This window comes from Rhinoraja longicauda, chromosome 24 (genome assembly GCF_053455715.1).
Source record: "Rhinoraja longicauda isolate Sanriku21f chromosome 24, sRhiLon1.1, whole genome shotgun sequence".
Taxonomy (NCBI): domain Eukaryota; kingdom Metazoa; phylum Chordata; class Chondrichthyes; order Rajiformes; family Arhynchobatidae; genus Rhinoraja; species Rhinoraja longicauda.
The window spans coordinates 27878404-27897492 of NC_135976.1; the positions used below are offsets into that span (position 1 = coordinate 27878404).

At 46.8% G+C, this 19089-nt stretch overlaps 1 protein-coding gene across 1 annotated transcript in view; it reads right to left on the bottom strand.

The window, feature by feature from the left end:
- Positions 1 to 2413: 2413 nt before the first annotated feature.
- The window catches only part of kcnd3 (potassium voltage-gated channel, Shal-related subfamily, member 3), a 272005-nt gene continuing 255329 nt past the window's right edge, over positions 2414 to 19089 (bottom strand). The window contains 2 exon segments of the mRNA XM_078420887.1: positions 2414 to 11029; positions 18763 to 19013. Of these exon segments, the coding sequence (XP_078277013.1) occupies positions 10819 to 11029; positions 18763 to 19013 (462 nt within the window). The 3' untranslated portion in view covers positions 2414 to 10818.

A 19089-nucleotide genomic window follows, 5' to 3' on the forward strand; every position in this document is an offset into this window, starting at 1 on the left:
AACAGATCCCCAAGCACTAGTGTAAAGAGGTAGCACAGGAGATAAAGTCTCATCACTATCAATTTTATTGACCTCATCCACAATGAATACAGAGATCATTTGACGTTGAGAATATATGATCATAGGCACTTTCCCTACAGCGTCTTCCTGTGGAACTGTGATGGAGATTTCAAAATGGTTCATCTTCTTATTTTCCAACAGGAAGATTTCAATACAAAGATTAAAAATGGGACTAACTAAAATAATACACACAGCACACAGATCAGAAAACGCAAGACCGTGAAGCAATTCTAATAGTCTAGGTACATATCGCACAAGAATGGTATGGATGGGTAGTATCTGTGTTGGGATAACACTATTCTGTTCAACTGATTATGGCAAGTCAATGGAAAAGATCTTGTCACTGATCGGGAGGGTGAGACTGACTTCAACATACCCTTTACAATTTTATAGAGAGAAAGACACATATATGAAAGAGCTTGTGGGGACAAGGAACTGGAGATGCTGGTTTCCAATGAATAGACCCCAAGTACTGGAGTAACCCAGCGGATCAGGCTGCATCCCTGGAGAACATGGATAGGGGGCGTTTCGGGTCGGGACCCTTCTTCAGACATCAGCTCTGCAGGAGGAACTGAAAGAACTTGGATTGTCTTCTCTGGAGCATCGGAGGTTGAGGGGAGGACCTGATAGAAGGATATAAAATTATGGGAGGCACAGAAAGGGTAGACAGTCAGAGTCTTTATTCCAAGGGGCAAGTGTCAAAGACTAGAGGTCATAAGTTTAAGGTCAACGGGCCTTTACGGCCACGTTAAGACTACATTTTTAACAACTTAGAACTTGGAAGCCTCTGAAGCCTCAGTGTAATCTACTAGTCTTACACTCCTGTACTTAAGTGTGATTTCACCTATGTAGAGAATGATATTTACTGAACTGTATGTAAAAGGGGAAGTTTACTGAACCTTGGTACAAGTGGCAATATCTGAAACATTGAGGCGAGAGGGGAAAGTTTAAAGGACACTAGACAAAGTTGACCCGTTGGGACCAAACCTCTCCTGCATTGGTGCACCACCCTGTCCTCCCCCCCTCCCCTCTCTCTTCAACCCCCCCTCTCTCCCTTCTCCCCCCCTCTCCTCTCCCTTTACCCCCCCCTCCCCCCTCCCTCCTCCCTCCTCCCTCCTCCCCTCCTTTTAAACTTTAAAATGTGAATAACTTTAAAAATATAACACCGATTTCAATAAAAACTACTTGCACTATCACTAAAGTGACAATGGTGAGTAAGGTGGGCCTAAAGTTGTGGCGCTATCGTGTACCGTTTTGGCTGAAGTTCAGTCACAAACAAGATAACAAACGAGAGTTTTAGTGTATAGATGTGCGGGCAAGGTTTTTATAGATAGAGAGCAGTGAGTGCCTGGAATGCAGTAACAGGGGTGGTGGGAGAAGCAGATATGATGCTAGATTCTTGGTCATCCATCTTGTCCAACTTCGTGGCCCTCTCTCCTCCAGCAGTAGTTAGTGCATACATTTTTGCCACCTTATTCACCAATTCCTGACTCCTCTGTCAGCCGAACGCGTTTCCTACAAACCCGTACGCCTTTAGAGTGTGGGAGGTAACCGGAGCACCCGGAATAAACCCACACAGGTCAGTGGGAGGAACATAAAACTCTGTACAGACAGCACCCTTGGCCAGGATCGAACCCGGGTCTCTGGCGTTGTAAGGCAGCAACTCTACCGCTGCGCCACCTTGTCGCCCAGTCGGGGAGGGTCAGGAGTACAAAGGACAGTGTGAACGTCGACAAAAAAACAAAACTCGAGGATAAAAATTTAAGTAAGGCAAAGGGCCCCTTCAAGAATGCTGATATTCAAGATTACCCAATGTAACTGGGCAAACCTTAACGGCTTTGCAAATTTAGATTTTCATCTTTAAGTGGGGGTGTTTTGTTGATCTTTATACCGTCCTTTACACCCGTGAGCCTCTACGCCTCACACAGGAGTGGAATTCTCTGCCGCAGAAGGTAGTTGATGCCATTTCATTGGCTATATTTAAGAGGGAGTTAGATGTGGCCCTTGTGGCTAAAGGGATCAGGGGGTATGGAGAGAAGGCAGGTACAGGTTACTGAGCTGGATGATCAGCCATGATCATATTGAATGGCGGTGCAGGCTCGAAGGGCCGAATGGCCTCCTCCTGCACCTATGTTTCTATGTTTCTATGTTTCTATGAAGCTGTACTGCCTGATCTCCACCCCACTCAGTTACAATAACTACACTAGACCAAGTGGACCTGCTGGGCCCAAACCTCTCCTGCATTGGTGCAGCACCCTGTCTCCCTCCCCTCCCCACTCTCCTCAACTCCCTCTCCCTTCTCCCCCTTCCCCCCCCCCCTTCCCCCCTCCCTCCCTCCTCCCCTCCCCTCCTTTTAAACTTAAAAATGTGAATAACTTTAAAAATATAACACCGATTTCAATAAAACTACTTGCATTATCACTAAAGTGACAACGGTGAGTAAGGTGGGCCTAAAATTGTCGCGCTATCGCGTACCGTTATGGCTGAAGTTCAGTCACAAACAAGATAACAAACGAGAGTTTTAGTATATAGATGTTGGGCCTGGATTTCCTCCACATTTTCCTTAGCTCGCTCCGAGAAGATCTTTTGTCCTCAATGAACATTAACGAGAACAACATGTCGTATTTACATGGAGACGCAAGGAACTGCAGATGCTGGAATCTTGAGCAAAACATAAAATGCTGGAGGAACTCAACGGGGTCAGGCAGCATCCGCGGAGGGAATGGAAAGGCAACATTTCGGGTCGGGATGCTACTTCAGACTGATTGGTGTATGGGGGAGAAAACTGGAGAAGGGAGCTGAGGGCAGGGTAAGGCCTGGCAAGAGATAGGTGGAGGAAAGAACTGCAGATGCTGGTTTAAATCGAAGGTAGACTCAAAATGCTGGAGTAACTCTGCGGGACAGGCAGCATCTCTGGAGAGAAGGAATGGGTGACATTTCGGGTCGAGACCCTTCTTCAGACTGATAGATGGATACAGAGGTAGGTGGATGCAGGCGAGGGAGGAGTTGATAGGCAGATGGGGGAAGAATAAGTAACATAGAGTAGAGGGGGGAAGGATCAAGAGAGTGTCAGATAAGCAGAGAAGAGGGGTGAAATGTAAAGCCGGAGGGAAGGATAAGGCTGGAAGGGAACAGGGGGAGGAACAAGAGGGGGGGATAAAAGGAAAATGGGAGACTCGGAGAGAGGAGATGAGTGTATGAAGAAGGGGAAAGGCGCAGAGCGAATAGGGGGGCGGGGTGAATATGATGGGGCAGATGTATGCACAGTGGGGTGGGGGGGGGGGGCATGGAAGGGAGAGGAAAGTAGTTGGGTTAAAAGGCTGAGGAAGTTCGGCATGTCCCCGACAACTCTCACCAACTTCAACAGATGCGCCGCAGAAAGCATTTTAACGGGATGCATCACACCTACCAGCCTTGGAGGGCATCTACAACACACGATGCCTCAGAAAAGCCACCAGCATCCACAAATACTCTTCACACCCCTGCAACGGTCCGTTCGAACTTCTACCATCAGGCAGACGATACAAGGCCTTCTACGCCCGCACCTCCAGACTCAGGAACAGCTTCATCCCCAGGGCCATAGCTGCTATGAACCGATCCTGCTGAGCCGGATGGTCACATCGCACAGTGATCCGGCACAGATCTACTTGCACTTTATTCTGTTTTAAAACTGTTCTGATTTGTTTCATTGGGTTGTTTAAATTAATACTGACTAGCTAATTAATTTATTGCATCGTATGGGAGGCGCATTCCCAATCTCGTTGTACAATGACAATAAAGATATATTGTATTGTGTTGTTTGGGAACAGCTCCATCCAAGACCGCCAGACATTGCAGAGAGATGTGGACGCAGCCCAGACCATCGCACAAACCAACCTCCCTTCCATTGACTCCATCTACACCTCACGCTGCCTCGGCAAGGCCAGCAGCATAATCGAGGACGAGTCTCACCCCGGCCACTCCCTCTTCTCCCCCCTCTCCCGTAAGGCAAAAGGGAAAGTAGTGTGAAAACGCACACCTCCAGATTCAGGAACAGCGTCTTCCCAGCTGTTATTAGGCAACTGAACCAACCTACCATCAACTAGAGAGCAGTCCTGATCTACCATCAACCTCACTGGAGAGAGACCCTTGGACTATTTTTAATCAGCCTATTGTTTATTTTAGTTTAGTTTAGTTTTGTTGAGTTTAGTTTATTGTCACGTTTACGGAGGTGCAGTGAAAATCTTTTGTTGCGCGCTAACCAGTCAGTGGAATGACTATACATGATTACAATTGAGCCATCCACAGTTTGGACTTTATCTTGCACTAAACATTATTTATTTTGTCCTGTATCTGTACACTGTGGACGGCTTGATTGGAATCATGTAGAGTCTTTTCACTGACTGGATAGCACGCAACAAAATAAGCTTTTCACTGTACCTCGGTGCACGTGACAATAATAAACTAACCTAAACTAAAGGTTATTACTTGAAATTGGGGAATTCAATGTTCATACCTTTGGGTTGTAAGCTACCCAAGCGAAATCTGAGGTGCTGTTCCTCCATTTTGTATGTGGCCTCACTCTGACAGTGGAGGAGGCCCAGCACTGAAAAGTCAATATGAGAATGGGAAGGGGAGTTAAAATGGTTAGCAACTGGGAGATCCAGCAGGCCTTGGCAACTCTAGACTTCCTTACATCGCCAAGACTAAGCATAGACTCGGCAAACGTTTCACCGAACACACTCCACCCAGTTGCCAATCAAACCCTCACCTGCATCTGCTCATCACTTGTGTAGAAAGGAATTACAGATGCTGGGTTATGCACTTTCAGTCTGAAGAAGGGTCGCGACCCGAAACATCACCCGTCCCTTTTCTCCAGAGATGCTGCCTGACCCACTGTGTTACTCCAGCACTGACCCACACTGCCTGACCCACTGTGTTACTCCAGCACTGACCCACACTGCCTGACCCACTGTGTTACTCCAGCACCTTGTGTCTATCTCCACTTGTCAATTGTGTAGGAAGACAATAGACAATAGACAATAGACAATAGACAATAGGTGCAGGAGGAGGCCATTCGGCCCTTCGAGCCAGCACCGCCATTCAATGTGATCATGGCTGATCATTCTCAATCAGTACCCCGTTCCTGCCTTCTCCCCGTACCTCCTGACTCCGCTATCCTTAAGAGCTCTATCTAGCTCTCTCTTGAATGTATTCAGAGAATTGGCCTCCACTGCCTTCTGAGGCAGAGAATTTCACAGATTTACAACTCTCTGACTAAAAAAGTTTTTCCTCATCTCTGTTCTAAATGGCCTACCCCAGCAGATGCTGGTTTAAACCGAAGTTAGGCACAAAAAGCTGGAGTAACTCAGCGGGTCAGGCAGCACCTTTGGAGAAAAGGAACAGGTGACGTTTTGGGGTCGAGACCCTTCTTCAGAAGAGTCTGAAGAAGGGTCTCGCTCGACCTGAAACCTCACCCATCCTTTGTCTCCAGGGATGCTGCCTAAGCTGCTGAGTTACTCCAGTGCTTTGTGTCCATCTCCACTTGTCACTTGCCCGGCTTTGTCCGCCAAGTCCTGCTGGATCTCGGGATGCGAACGATTTTGACCATCCTTCCCGTTTCCCTATCGAGAGATTCCTTCTCTCCAGAGATGCTGCCTGTCCCGCTGAGTTACTCCAGCAGTTTGTGTCCATCTTCAAACTAAACAGCTTGTGGACTCAAGGTGACAACTGATCAGAACAAAGCTGTGACTGACAAACCTTTCTCAGGAAGAAGGTACTGAGGTAATGCCCACCCACCCTATTGATATCAATTAACTATCGACAGCCTAATACAGACACCCACCGACTTACACAATAAGTGACGTGTAAACTCGCACTTATGAAGACCATCTTGTACTCAGTCCCTAGTGCAATCAATGCGGTTTATGATTTTCACAACACCGTACAATCATTCAGGTTTACATCGGAAACTAGCCAGCAATGGCGGCTCTGCTTACCCAGAAGGCCCTCACTGTAGAAAGTGCCCTACCATTGAGGGTCGGTGATTCTAACTGCTTCTTATGCATCGGTGAGACCAAACGTAGAGTGGGTGCACATATTGCTGAACACCTTCGCTCAGTCCGCCTGGGTGTGATGTTTTATGGACTGTGTGGGGTGGGAGGACCTGCTGCTCCTCCCGTGCAGCAGGTGGCGCTGCACAGGACAAAGGGAGATGTTTTGTACATAGTTACTTGGCTGTACACAGTGAAAGTGTGAAGTCAGATTGTGGGGTTGCAGCCATTTTAGTTGTCTTGCTGCCAGCATTGAGTTACTGTAATAAAGACTTCTGTTGTACCTTGAAGACTCGCAAAGTTTCATCCAGGCATAGAACAAGAACACGAAACTGGGCGTACCTGATCTCCCGGTTGCCAAACATTTAAACTCCCCTTCCCATTCCCACACTGACCTTTCTGTCATGATGGGACACCTCCATTATCAGAGGGAGGTCAAACGCAAATTGGAGGAACAGCATCTCATATTTCGCTTGGGCAGCTTACAACACAGTTGTGTGAATATTGATTTATCTAATGGCACGTGAGCCTTGCATTCACTCTCTCTCTGCCCCTCACCAACCAAGTGGTATTACTGGGTTCAAAGTCATCTTGTTGCATCTCAGTGTCTGTAACTTGTTCTCACCTAGCCCACGGCCAACAATGGCCTGCTTCCTTTATCGTCGTTACTCTTTTGCATGTCTTTCATTCATTTCATTCATTTATCTCTCTCTTTCACCTTCTATATTTCTCGTTTCCCTTTCCCCTCCCGACTCTCAGTCTGAAGAAGGGTTTCGACCCGAAACGTCACCTATTCCTTTTCCCCAGAGATGCTGCCTGACCCGCTGAGTTACTCCAGTTTTCTGTGTCTATCTTACGGAAAGTCTGACTTACGTCAGGGTTCACAGAATGTAGCCCTTATGTAAGTTGGGGAGTGCCTGTGTATCTTAATATATGGCCAATTAAAGCATGCTTTGAGCTGTATTCTACTGAATTTGTTGTTCTGCAGTCTTTTAGGTCTACAGATCTTTTAGTCTGTGTTGTAATGCTTCACACTGACACAATGTACAGTTAGACAATAGACAATAGACAATAGGTGCAGGAGTAGGCCATTCGGCCCTTTGAGCCAGCACCACCATTCAATGTGATCATGGCTGATCATTCCCAATCAGTACCCCGTTCCTGTCTTCTCCCCATACCCCCTGACTCCACTATCCTTAAGAGCTCTATCTAGCTCTCTCTTGAATGCATTCAGAGAATTGGCCTCCACTGCTTTCTGAGGCAGAGAATTCCACAGTTTACAACTCTCTGACTGAAAAAGTTTTCCCTCATCTCCGTTCTAAATGGCCTACCCCTTATTCTTAAACTGTGGCCCCTTGTTCTGGACTCCCCCAACATTGGGAACATGTTTCCTGCCTCTAACGTGCCCAACCCCTTAATAATCTTATATGTTTCGATAAGATCCCCTCTCATCCTTCTAAATTCCAGTGTATACAAGCCTAGTCGCTCCAGTCTTTCAACATATGACAGACCCGCCATTCCGGGAGTTACCCTGAATGACAAATGTTTTAAACCCCACCGCTGGACTCGGAGAATCATTGAGAATTCAATGATCCAACAATCGACAAGGGAATAGCTACAAGACAAATGAAACGTTTAAAAATGCAATAATTTTTAACATCTTTAGAAAACCATTCACTTGAAAGAATTTGACTCCACGGTTAAATTGTTTACTTTCTGCGCCAGATACCATCAATAATAATTAATCATATAATCCTGACTACGGGTGCTGTCTGCATGGAGTTTGTACGTTCTCCCGATGACTGCGTGGGTTTTATCCGAGATCTTCGGTTTCCTCCCACGCTCCAAAGACGTACAGGTTTGTAGGTTAATTGGCTCGGTATAAATGTAAATTGTCCCTTGTGTGTGTGGGGTAGTGTTAATATGCGGGGATCGGCTGAAGGGCCTGTTTCTGCGCTGTATCTCTAAACTAAACTAAACATTGATAAAAAGGGGATTTGCTCTTTTAGAATCAGACTGAATTTTAATTGTCAATTAATGTGTAAATCCAGCAGAGAGGTTAAACTTTCTACAAAGCAAGCTGTCGAGTTCAAAAAATTAATCAGTAGCTTCTAGAGCGTATTCTCTCTCTCTCTCTCTCTCTCTCTCTCTCTCTCTCTCTCTCTCTCTCTCTCTCTCTCTCTCTCTCTCTCTCTCTCTCTCTCTCTCTCTCTCTCTCTCTCTCTCTCTCTCTCTCTCTCTCTCTCTCTCTCTCTCTGCTGTTATCGGGCAACCGAATCATCCTACCACCACCATAGAACAGTCCTGAACTACTCTCTGCCTCATTGGTGACCCTCGGACTATCCTTCATCAGTCTGAAGAAGGGTCTCGACCCGAAACGTCACCCATTCCTTCTCTCCCTAGATGCTGCCTGACCTGCTGAGTTGCTCCACCATTTTGTGATACCTTCGATTTGTACCAGCATCTGCAGTTATTTTCCTACTTGGACTATCTATCCTTGATCAGACGTTACTGGCTTTACCTTGCACAAAATGTCATTCCCTTATGAAGTATTTTTATACACGCTAATGGCTCGATTGTAATCATGTATTGGATATCCGCTGACTGGATAAAAACACGACAAAAAGCTTTGCACGGTACACATGACAATAAGCCAAACTGAACTGAACTCTTTCTTCCATCTCTCTCCTCCCCCTCCCTCTCCCTCCTCTTTCTCTCTATCTCGCTCTCTTCTCTCTCTTATCTCGCTCTCTTTTCTCTCAGCATTTTTTTCTGTTATTAGGCTGGAAATTCATGGTAGATATAGAGATGTTACATGAATTTGTTCTTGTAATTTTCTTTTCTGATCTCTCGTTCTCTCTTATACAACATCACCCTTCTTTCCCTCACTTGCGTTCTCTTTCTAAATTTTACCTGTTTGTAATCCACACTGATTCCTTCCTCTCTTTAATTGTGCTCTCTTGAAATTTCATTGAGAGAGGGAAAAGGTTCTTTATCACCTCAGATCTTCAGGCTCCTCCACGCATCTGCTCAAACCAAGAGTCATAATCCCAGAAAACTACCTCTTCATTCATTGATGGATTCAGGATCATTGGATCCTCAGGTCTGGATAGAGTGGATGTGGAGAAGATGTTTCCACTATTGGGAGAGTCTAGGACCAAGGGTCATAGCCTCAGAATTAAAGGACGTTACTTTAGGAAGGAGATGAGGAGGATTTTTTTTAGTCAGAGGGTGGTGAATCTGTGGAATTCATTGCCACAGAAGTCTGTGGAGGCCACGTCAGTGGATATTTTTAAGGCAGTGATCGACAGATTCTAGATTAGTGCGGGTGTCAGGGGTTACGGGGAGAAGGCAGGAGAATGTGTTAAGAGAGAAAGATAGATCAGCCATGATTGAACGGCGGAAATGGACGTGAATGGTCGAATGGCCTAATTCTGCTCCTTATCACTCATGATCCGACCCCTGCGCTGCGAAACTATGTGGGGCCTAAATATTCCACCCTACCGACCGAGGATTTCATTCAACTCAAGCCTGAAGTTCACAGTTCGGGGGGAAAAAAAGGAGATGGCGACACACTCTCAGCACAAGGCAAGTTTCCATTATCTTCAATCCACACGAGTTTTTGTTTTTTTTTGTTGCAAAATACATAAATGTTTTTTTTCCCTTAACTAGTACTAGTAAAGTCACGCTACGCAAAGTGAGAGGGGTGGGTGAGGGAGGGTTTGGGTGAAACCGAGAAAGTGAAGGAATGAGTGTGTGGGAATTCGGCAATTGGCTGGATACTGTATTCTCCTGAAACTATGCACACAGACTACAATGAACCGACAAAACACAATTTTCACGCGACGTTGCTTCACTAGAGCAACACACACACACACACACACACACACTGAAATGTCACTGGGGTGGGGTGGGGTGGGGTGGGGGGGGTTTGTTTGTTTCACAGCAGAAATGAAAGCTCCTATTGATACTAAAGACATCAGAGCCGGTGAACTCTTCCGCGTCAACAGTTAAAAGCGGTCTTCTAATTCGGAGTGAAGTGTACTCTCGCTGATAAACGTGTCCAAAAAAAAAAAAATGTTAGCTGGCCACCGCCACATCTGAAGAAGCCCCGAAGTTGCTTCCTTCGCGGGACACAGTTCACTTTTTCGTTTGTTGCTTTTCCGCACATGAAAACAAATTAAAGAAAGGTAAAGATCCTTTGTCTCCCTGTATGTACACAGCGGGCCTGCCTTTTTTTTTGTGCGCGTGTTTTTTTTTCTAGTCAGGTTCGCAGTTTGTGAATAAATATTATCCATCTTCAACGCCACCTAAGGTAGGTGCTTAAAAATGAAGCAACGCGGGGCGGGGCGGGGGGGGTCGTGTCTTTCCTCCTGCAGTCCCGCATTGAGCCTTGGTTCCTCTTGAGTCGGGGGGGGGGAGATCCTTCAACCACTCCTCCAACCAACCCCCTCCCTCCCCCGACGTTTTTCCCCCTCGCGCAAAAGAAAGAGAACCGGGAAATGGACGTTGGACTGGAACGGTGGACCGTGCACCGAGATGCAAGCGTAACGTGGCGACGCCAGGCCACCCCGTGATCCCGTTACCGCCGGGCTTCCTGGACTCTTCCTCGGCTTCCCCCCCTTGACTCTTGCCCCCCAATGTGCTTGTCTGTCAGTGTTCTTGTGTGATCTTGGAGAGGGGGTGTCAAGTGACCGAGAGCGAGCGAGGGCGGCTGCTCTCTGTTCTACAAGGCGGACACTTTGATGATGTTGCAGCTGGCGGTGTTCATGCTACCGCTGGACTGGTTGGGGACGGGGGGTCGCACGTTCCCCTCGCCCCTGATGCCGGGAGGCGTGGGGATGCTGATGATCGCCGTGGTGAACTGCGAGCTCTTGCAGTTGATTCTCATTCCCTCCTCCTCCGACTTGTCATTCAGGCTGGAGCGACTGCAACGACTGCCAACGAGAGAAAAAAAAGACTCAAGTCACCATGCGCTGCCCAACAAACGGCTTTAGACAATAGACTATAGACAATAGACTATAGACAATAGACAATAGGTGCAGGAGTAGGCCATACGGCCCTTCGAGCCAGCACCCCCATTGAATGTGATCATGGCTGACCATTCTCAATCAGTACCCCGTTCCTGCCTTCTCCCCATACCCCCTGACTCCGCAATCCTTAAGAGCTCTATCTAGCTAAGTTTAATTTTAACTTAGTTTTATGCACTTTGTTCCTCGGGATTGTGGGAAACGATATTTCGATTTTCTGTCTGTGTAAACTGGCAGAGGATTGACAATAAAATTGACTTTGACTTGACTTGACTTTGACTTGACTCTCTTGTCATGGGAACATTGGAAAAATGGAGATGGCTCTTCATTTCCAAGCTTTTATTAACCCATTCAATCAAGCCATAGGAGCTGAGGACAAGACCAGGCTATCCAACTCTTCATGTGTACGAAGGAACTGCTGGTTTACACCGAAGATGGACACCAAAATGCTGGAGTAACTCAGCGGGTCAGGCAGCATCTCTGGAGAGAAGGAATGGGTGACGTTTCGGGTCGAGACCCTTCTTCAGACTCATTCTTCACACAGTCTGAAGAAGGGTCTCGACCGGAAGCGTCACCCATTCCTTCTCTCCAGAGATGCTGCCTGTCCCGCTGAGTTACTCCAACATTGCGTGTCCAACCCTCAAGGCAACTCTACTTTTCTATTAGTTTGAACTTCAATTACAGTTCAGAAACAAGGAACTGCAGTTGCTGGATTATGAAAGAAGACACAGAGTGCCGGAGTAACGCAGCAGGTCAGGCAGCATCTCAGGCGAACATGGAGAGGCAACGTTTCAGACTGGAGATGGGCCACGACTCGAAACGTCACCTATCCTTGTTCTCCAGAGATGCTGCCTGGCCCGCTAAACTACTTCAGAAAACAAGTCTTCTGAAGGATAATCCGTCTTCTACACATGTCCTTACTCTCTCACTCCACGTTACCAAAGCACTCCTAGCCAAGGAGTGCAACAGTAACCCCAGGTTTATTCTCAGTCCTTCTCACCAATCGACTACCAATAGCACTGGCGCTAGAAGTCTGAAGTTAATACTGTTTAACTCTGTTTAACCCCTCACTTCACCTTCTGAGTTTGCCATTTTCTCTTTTAACTTTAGACTTTATGTTAGAGATGCAGCGTGGAAACAGGTCCTTCGGCCCATCGAGTCCGTGCCAACCAGCGATCTATCCAGCACACTAGAACTATCTAACGCACCAGGGACAATTTACAATTTACAGAAGCCAATTGACCTACAAACCTGTATGACAATAGACAATAGACAATAGACAATAGACAATAGACAATAGGTGCAGGAGGAGGCCATTCGGCCCTCCGAGCCAGCACTGCCATTCAATGTGATCATGGCTGATCATTCTCAATCAGTACCCCGTTCCTGCCTTCTCCCCATACCCCCTGACTCCGCTATCCTTAAGAGCTCTATCTAGCTCTCTCTTGAATGCATTCAGAGAATTGACCTCCACTGCCTTCTGAGGCAGAGAATTTCACAGATTCACAACTCTCTGACTGAAAATGTTTTTCCTCATCTCAGTTCTAAATAGCCTACCCCTTATTCTTAAACTGTGGCCCCTTGTTCTGGACTCCCCCAACATTGGGAACATGTTTCCTGCCTCTAACGTGTCCAACCCCTTAATAATCTTATACGTTTCGATAAGTTCTCCTCTCATCCTTCTAAATTCCAGTGTATACAAGCCTTGTCGCTCCAGTCTTTCAACATATGACAGTCCCGCCATTCCGGGAATTATCCTAGTAAACCTACGCTGCACGCCCTTGACTTTGACTTTGGAGTGTGGGAGTATGACTTTGTAGTGTTGGAGTATGACTTTGGAGTGTGGGAGGAAACCGGAACACCCGGAGAAAACCCACGCAGGTCACGTGAAGAACGTATAAACTCCTTGCAGACAGCACCCGTAGTCAGGATCGAACCTGAATCTCTGGCGCTCTAAGGCAGCAACTCTACCTCTGCGGACCCATACCCTCACTTTCCTTCGTACAATCCCACGTCTTCATGTTGAAAACTGCAGGCCCTGGAATTGTTTTGGGTAAAAGCGTTTCAAATCTCCATCACCCTTTTGCATGAGAAAATGGCTTCCTCATTTCCCACCTGAATTGGCTAACTCTTCTCTGAAGAATATATTGGATTTGGAGGCCAATATATATGTCTAAAAATGACAGGTATTCAAACTGAGGAAAATATCCTGGGCTGAAACATGTACTGTCTATTCTCTCCACAGGTGCTGCCTGACCTGCTGAGTTACTCCAGTACTTTGTGTTTTGCTGCAGATTTCCAGGGCCTTTGTGTGTGCGTGTATGTGTTTTTTTCCCCCCCCATTTGGAAAGCTTTTAAAATCAATCACTCTCAATGTTGGTGCTTTCTTTGAGTAATAAAACTGTGGTCAATACAGCAATCACTCCGTGTAAAGTGTAACCTAGTTTGTAATGATAGAGTCTAAACCTTTATGGAGTTTTACAACTTCAATAAGTGCCTAAGGAACATTCCATTATTTGAAGAAAAACAAGGAAATCTGACAGATGGGTGATGCTTCGGGTCGAGACACTTCAGGCTGAGACACCGCTGAACAGCTTCGCTCACATCTACTCACTATCCCGCGGTCTAGGCTTAAGCTCAGGGGTGACCGCGCTTTTGCGGTTGCAGCTCCTAGACTGTGGAACAGCATCCCTCTCCCCATCAGAACTGCCCCCTCCATCGACTCCTTTAAGTCCAGGCTCAAAACCTATTTCTACTCCCTAGCGTTTGAGGCTCATTGAGGAGGCGCTGTGAACTGTTTGCGTGCTACTGTATGTTTCATTTTTTTTTCCTTAGTACCTAATCAGATGTACAGCACTTTGGTCAACGTGGGTTGTTTTTAAATGTGCTATACAAATAAAATTGACTTGACATCGCCTAAACCTTCCTGATCTCCTGGTTGCTAAACACTTTAACTCCTCCTCCCATTCCCACACAGACCTTTCTGTCCTGGGCCTCCTCCATTATCGGAGTGAAGCCCAGCGCAAATTGGTGGAACAGCACCTCATATTTCGCTTGGGCAGTGCTTTGAACGTTGACTTCTCTAACTTCAAGTAACCCTTGTTTTCTCCCTTTCTCCATCCCTCCGCCTTCCCAGTTCTCTGACCATTCTGACAGTCCCTGATTACATTTAATCTCTGTTTGCTTTGTTGTCACCTTCTCCTAGCTAACAATGATCTATTCTACATTTTCCTTGATTTCTCAACTCTGATGTCTCATTTTCGCACCTTACACTTCTTTATCTCTGTGCTTCCATCCCCCCTTGACTCTGTGTCTGAAGAAGGGTCTCGACCTAAAACGTCACCCATCCCTTCTATCCTGAGATGCTGCCTGTCCCGCTGAGTTACTCCAGCATTTTGTGTCCATCTTCGGTCTGAAGACAGATCCTGGGTCATGAGGTCATATGTGATAGGAGCAGAATTAGGCCATTCAGCCCATCAAGTCTACTCCGCCATTCAGTCATGGCTGATCTATCTCTTTCCTCCTAACCCCATTCTCCTGCCTCCCCCATACTAATCAAGGATCTATCTATCTCTGCTTTAAAAAAATATCCATTGACTTGGCCTTCACAGTCTTTTGTGACAAAGAATTCCACAGATTCACCACCCTCTGACTAAAGAAATTCCTCCTCATCTCCTTCCTAAAGGAACATCCTTTAATTCTGAGGTTATGACCTCTAGTACTAGACTCACTCTCTCACTAGTGGAAACATCCTCTCCACATCCACTCTATCCGGGCCTTTCAGTATTTGGTGAGTTTCAATGAGGTCCGTCCCCCCTCATTCTTCTAAACTCCCGCGAGTACAGGCCCAGTGCTGTCAAACGCTCATCGTGGGTTAACCCACTCATTCCTGGGATCGTTCTTGTAAACCTCACCAAGAGCCAGTGCATCCTTCCTCAGATATGAGGAAGCCCAAACATTGATCAGCGGAAACATTGCCTATCCATGTTCTCCAGAGATACTGCCTGAAACATGAGGCAGGAAACATGTTCCCAATGTTGGGGGAGTCCAGAACAAGGGGCCACAGTTTAAGAATAAGGGGTAGGCCATTTAGAACGGAGATGAGGAAAAACTTTTTCAGTCAGAGAGTTGTGAATCTGTGGAATTCTCTGCCTCAGAAGGCAGTGGAGGCCAATTCTCTGAATGCTGGATAGAGCTCTTAAGGATAGCGGAGTCAGGGGGTATGGGGAGAAGGCAGGAACGGGGTACTGATTGAGAATGATCAGCCATGATCACATTGAATGGCGGTGCTGGCTCGAGGGGCCGAATGGCCTCCTCCTGCACCTATTGTCTATTGTCTATTGTCTATTGACCCGCTGAATTATTCCAGCAATTTGTGTCAGCCTTTCAATGGTTCTGCTCTGTCTTCTGCACCATCCTCAGTAATGGAAATTTTCAAGGGTGTCATTTTTAGTGATAATTTTTTTCTGGCCAATTAAACAGCACGGTATTTATCCATATTTCTTCACATCTTCCTGTCGATATTAAAGCAATCATTAACTACTTGGTGTTACAATGGTCTTGAAAAATGCATGGACGTATCCATTATACCAAAAGCAGCAACCCAGGGGAAACGGTCTTCTGAACAATATGCCACTTAAGGTATTGACCACTTCCTCATTAAGAAAACTACTTTCTGTGAGTAATGAGCATCAGATATCAAGTGTTAGTGTGGGTTACAGTTTAGAGATACACCTCTTTTTGTACTGCTATTAGTTTTGGGTAGTTTAGTGAAACTGGCTCTTTGGCCCACCGAGTCTGCGCCGACCAGCGATCCCCGCTCAATAACACTATCCTACACGCACTGGGGACAATTTACACTTATTCCTATACCAAGCCTATTAACCTACGAACCAGTACGTCTTTTGAGTGTGGGAGGAAAACGAAAATCTCGGAGAAAACCCACGCGGTCACGGGGAGATCGTACAAACTCCATACAGACAGCGCACATAGTCGGGATCGGACCCGGGTTTCTGGCACTGCAAGGCATCAATTCTATCGCTGTGTCAATGTGCATTATAATATTCTTACATTATAATCGTTGCACTCCCATTCATTCGCTTTTGGAAATTGCTTTCGAATTTGCTTCTACCAGTCCGAAGAGGCAGAGAGTCTTACAGCACAAAAACAGGCCCTTCGGCCCAACTCATCCATGCCGACCAAGATGCCCATCCAAGCTTGTCCAATACTGAGGCACGATTGTGCTTATGTATAGTGTGATTTCACTGAATTGAATGTGAAACAAATAATTTCACTGTGTTTTTAGTGTAGTGTAGAGACACAGCAAGGAAACAGGCCCTTCGTCCCATCAAGTCCACGCTGCCTATCGATCACCCATTTGCACTAATTCTAGCAGCCACAGCCAGACATAAAAATAGCTTTTTCCCACGAGTGGTAGTTCTACTCAATAACCAAAGTCTGTAGTTATTTTTTTGCTCTGGTTTATTTTCACCCACATGTTTAGACCGTAATGTTGTATCCTTATTGTTTTGATGTGTTTATTCTTTATTCTTAATTGTTAACTGTATGTTTGTGTTGTCATTTGTGATCGGAGCACCAAGGCACATTCCTTGTATGTGCACATACTTGGCCAATAAACTTATTAATTTATTCATTCATTCATTCTATGTTTTCCCACTTTCTCATTCACTCTCTGCACAGGAGGGGCAATTTTAACCTAAGAACCCACTCGAGTTTGGGATGTGGGAGGAAACCGGAGCATCCAGAAGAATCCCTTGCGGTCACGGGGAGAACGTGCACACTCCACACAGGCAGCACCTGTGGTCAGGATTGAACCTGGGTCTCTGGCACTGTGAGGCTGTAGCTCTACCTGCTGTGCCACTGTGGTGCCTTTGAAGATGCCACTGAACACCTGGGCTGTGTTTATTTTTGTTTTGCTTAGATTGCTGATGTCAAAACTGCATGGGTTAGGTGACATGTTGTAGAATGGCGATAATGTGGACTCCCTTGAGTCCCTTGAAGGTATTCGTATCCCTGCGGAAAACTAATCAGATCAGCTCACAAGATCTTACTACACAGCAGAATGGTGCCTGGACTATTTTTCCAGTGCTGGCATTTTCTAAGAGCCATCCATTAATCTCACTGTCTTTCGCCCCAGAGAACTGCTTTCTCTTCAAATATTCATCTCATTCCCTTTTGGAAGCAGCTTTTGAATTTGCTTCTACCATTCCTTAGAGTCAAAGAGTCCCACAGCACAGAAACAGGCCCTTCGGCCTAACTCAACCATGCCGACCAAGATGTCTATCCAAGCTAGTCCCATTTACCTGTGTGTCGAGTCATAGAGTCATAGAGTCTTACTGCGTGGAAACAGGCCCTTCGGCCCAACTTGCCCACGCAGGCAGCTGGAGAGTCACTGCCTTACTGCGCCAGAGATCCGAGTTCAATCCCGACTATGGGTGCTGTCGGTACGGAGTTTGCACGTTCTCCCCGTGACCCGCGTGGGTTTTCACCGGGAGCTCCGGTTTCCTCCCACACTCCAAAGACGTGCAGGTTTGTAGGTTAATTGACTTGGTAAAACTGTCCCTAGTGTGCAGACAGTGTTAGTGCGCGGGGATCGCTGGTCGGCGCGGACTCGGTGGGCCAAAGGGCCTGTTTCCACGCTGTATCTCTAAACTAAACTAAACTCAGTGAAAACCCACGCAAGTCACGGGGAGAACGTATAAACTCTGTACAGACAGCCCCCTTAGTTGGGATCGAACCCGGGTCTCTGGCGCTCTAAGTCTCTCTTGAAAACATCCAGTGAATTGGCCTCCACTGCCTTCTGTGGCAGATAATTCCACAGTTTCACAACTCTCTGGGTGAAAAGGTTTTTCCTCATCTCAGTCCTTAAATGGCCGACCCCTTATTCTTACACTGTGACCTCCCCCGGTCCTGGACTTCCCCCAATGAAGGGACTGTCATAGACTGTTGAAAGACTGGAGCGACTAGAGGCTTGTATACACTGGAATTTAGAAGGATGAGAGGGGATCTTATCGAAACATATAAGATTATTAAGGGATTGGACATGCTAGAGGCAGGAAACATGTTCCCAATGTTGGGGCAGTCCAGAACCAGAGGCCACAGTTTAACAATAAGGCGTAGGCCATTTAGAACGGAGATGAGGAAAAACTTCTTCAGTCAAGGAGTTGTAAATCTGTGTAATTCTCTGCCTCAGAAGGCAGTGGAAGCCAATTCTCTGGATGCTTTCAAGAGAGAGCTAGATAGAGCTCTGAAGGATAGCGGTGTCAGGGGGTATGGGGAGAGGGCAGGAACGGGGTACTGATTGAGAATGATCAGCCATGATCACATTGAATGGCAGTGCTGGCTTGAAGGGCCGAATGGCCTATTCCTGCACCTATTGTCTATTGTCTAATTCACTGGATGCTTTCAAGAGAGAGCTAGATAGAGCTCTTAAGGATAGCGGAGTCAGGGGGTATGGGGAGAAGGCAGGAATGGGGTACTGATTGAGAATGATCAGCCATGACTGCATTGAATGGTGGTGCTGGCTCGAAGGGCCGAATGGCCTCCTCCTGCACCTATTGTCTATTGCCTATTGTAACACGGGAACCATTTTTTCTCTGGAGTACGTGACCAGGCGTTACCTGGTGTTAAAGGATATCTGTTCTCCACACTGGATGTGGATGGTGCTGAGCTCCTGCATGCTTCTCAGGTTGGTGGCGGAGCTGCTGGAGTTGGGCAGGTGGGTGGACTTCTTGTTGCTTCGGCGGGAGCAGCAGGTGCTGGCCGTGCCCGACTCGGAGGAGAGCGACGGGCTGTGGGTGGACGGGCAGTTCTTCATCGAGCCCTCCAGGCAGTTCTGCTCGAAGGCCGGCTCATCGAGGAAGTCGTGGTTCTGGCGAAGATCAAGACACACAAAAAAAAAGCTGGAGTGACTCAGTGGTACAGGCAGCTTCTCTGCGGAGAAGGTG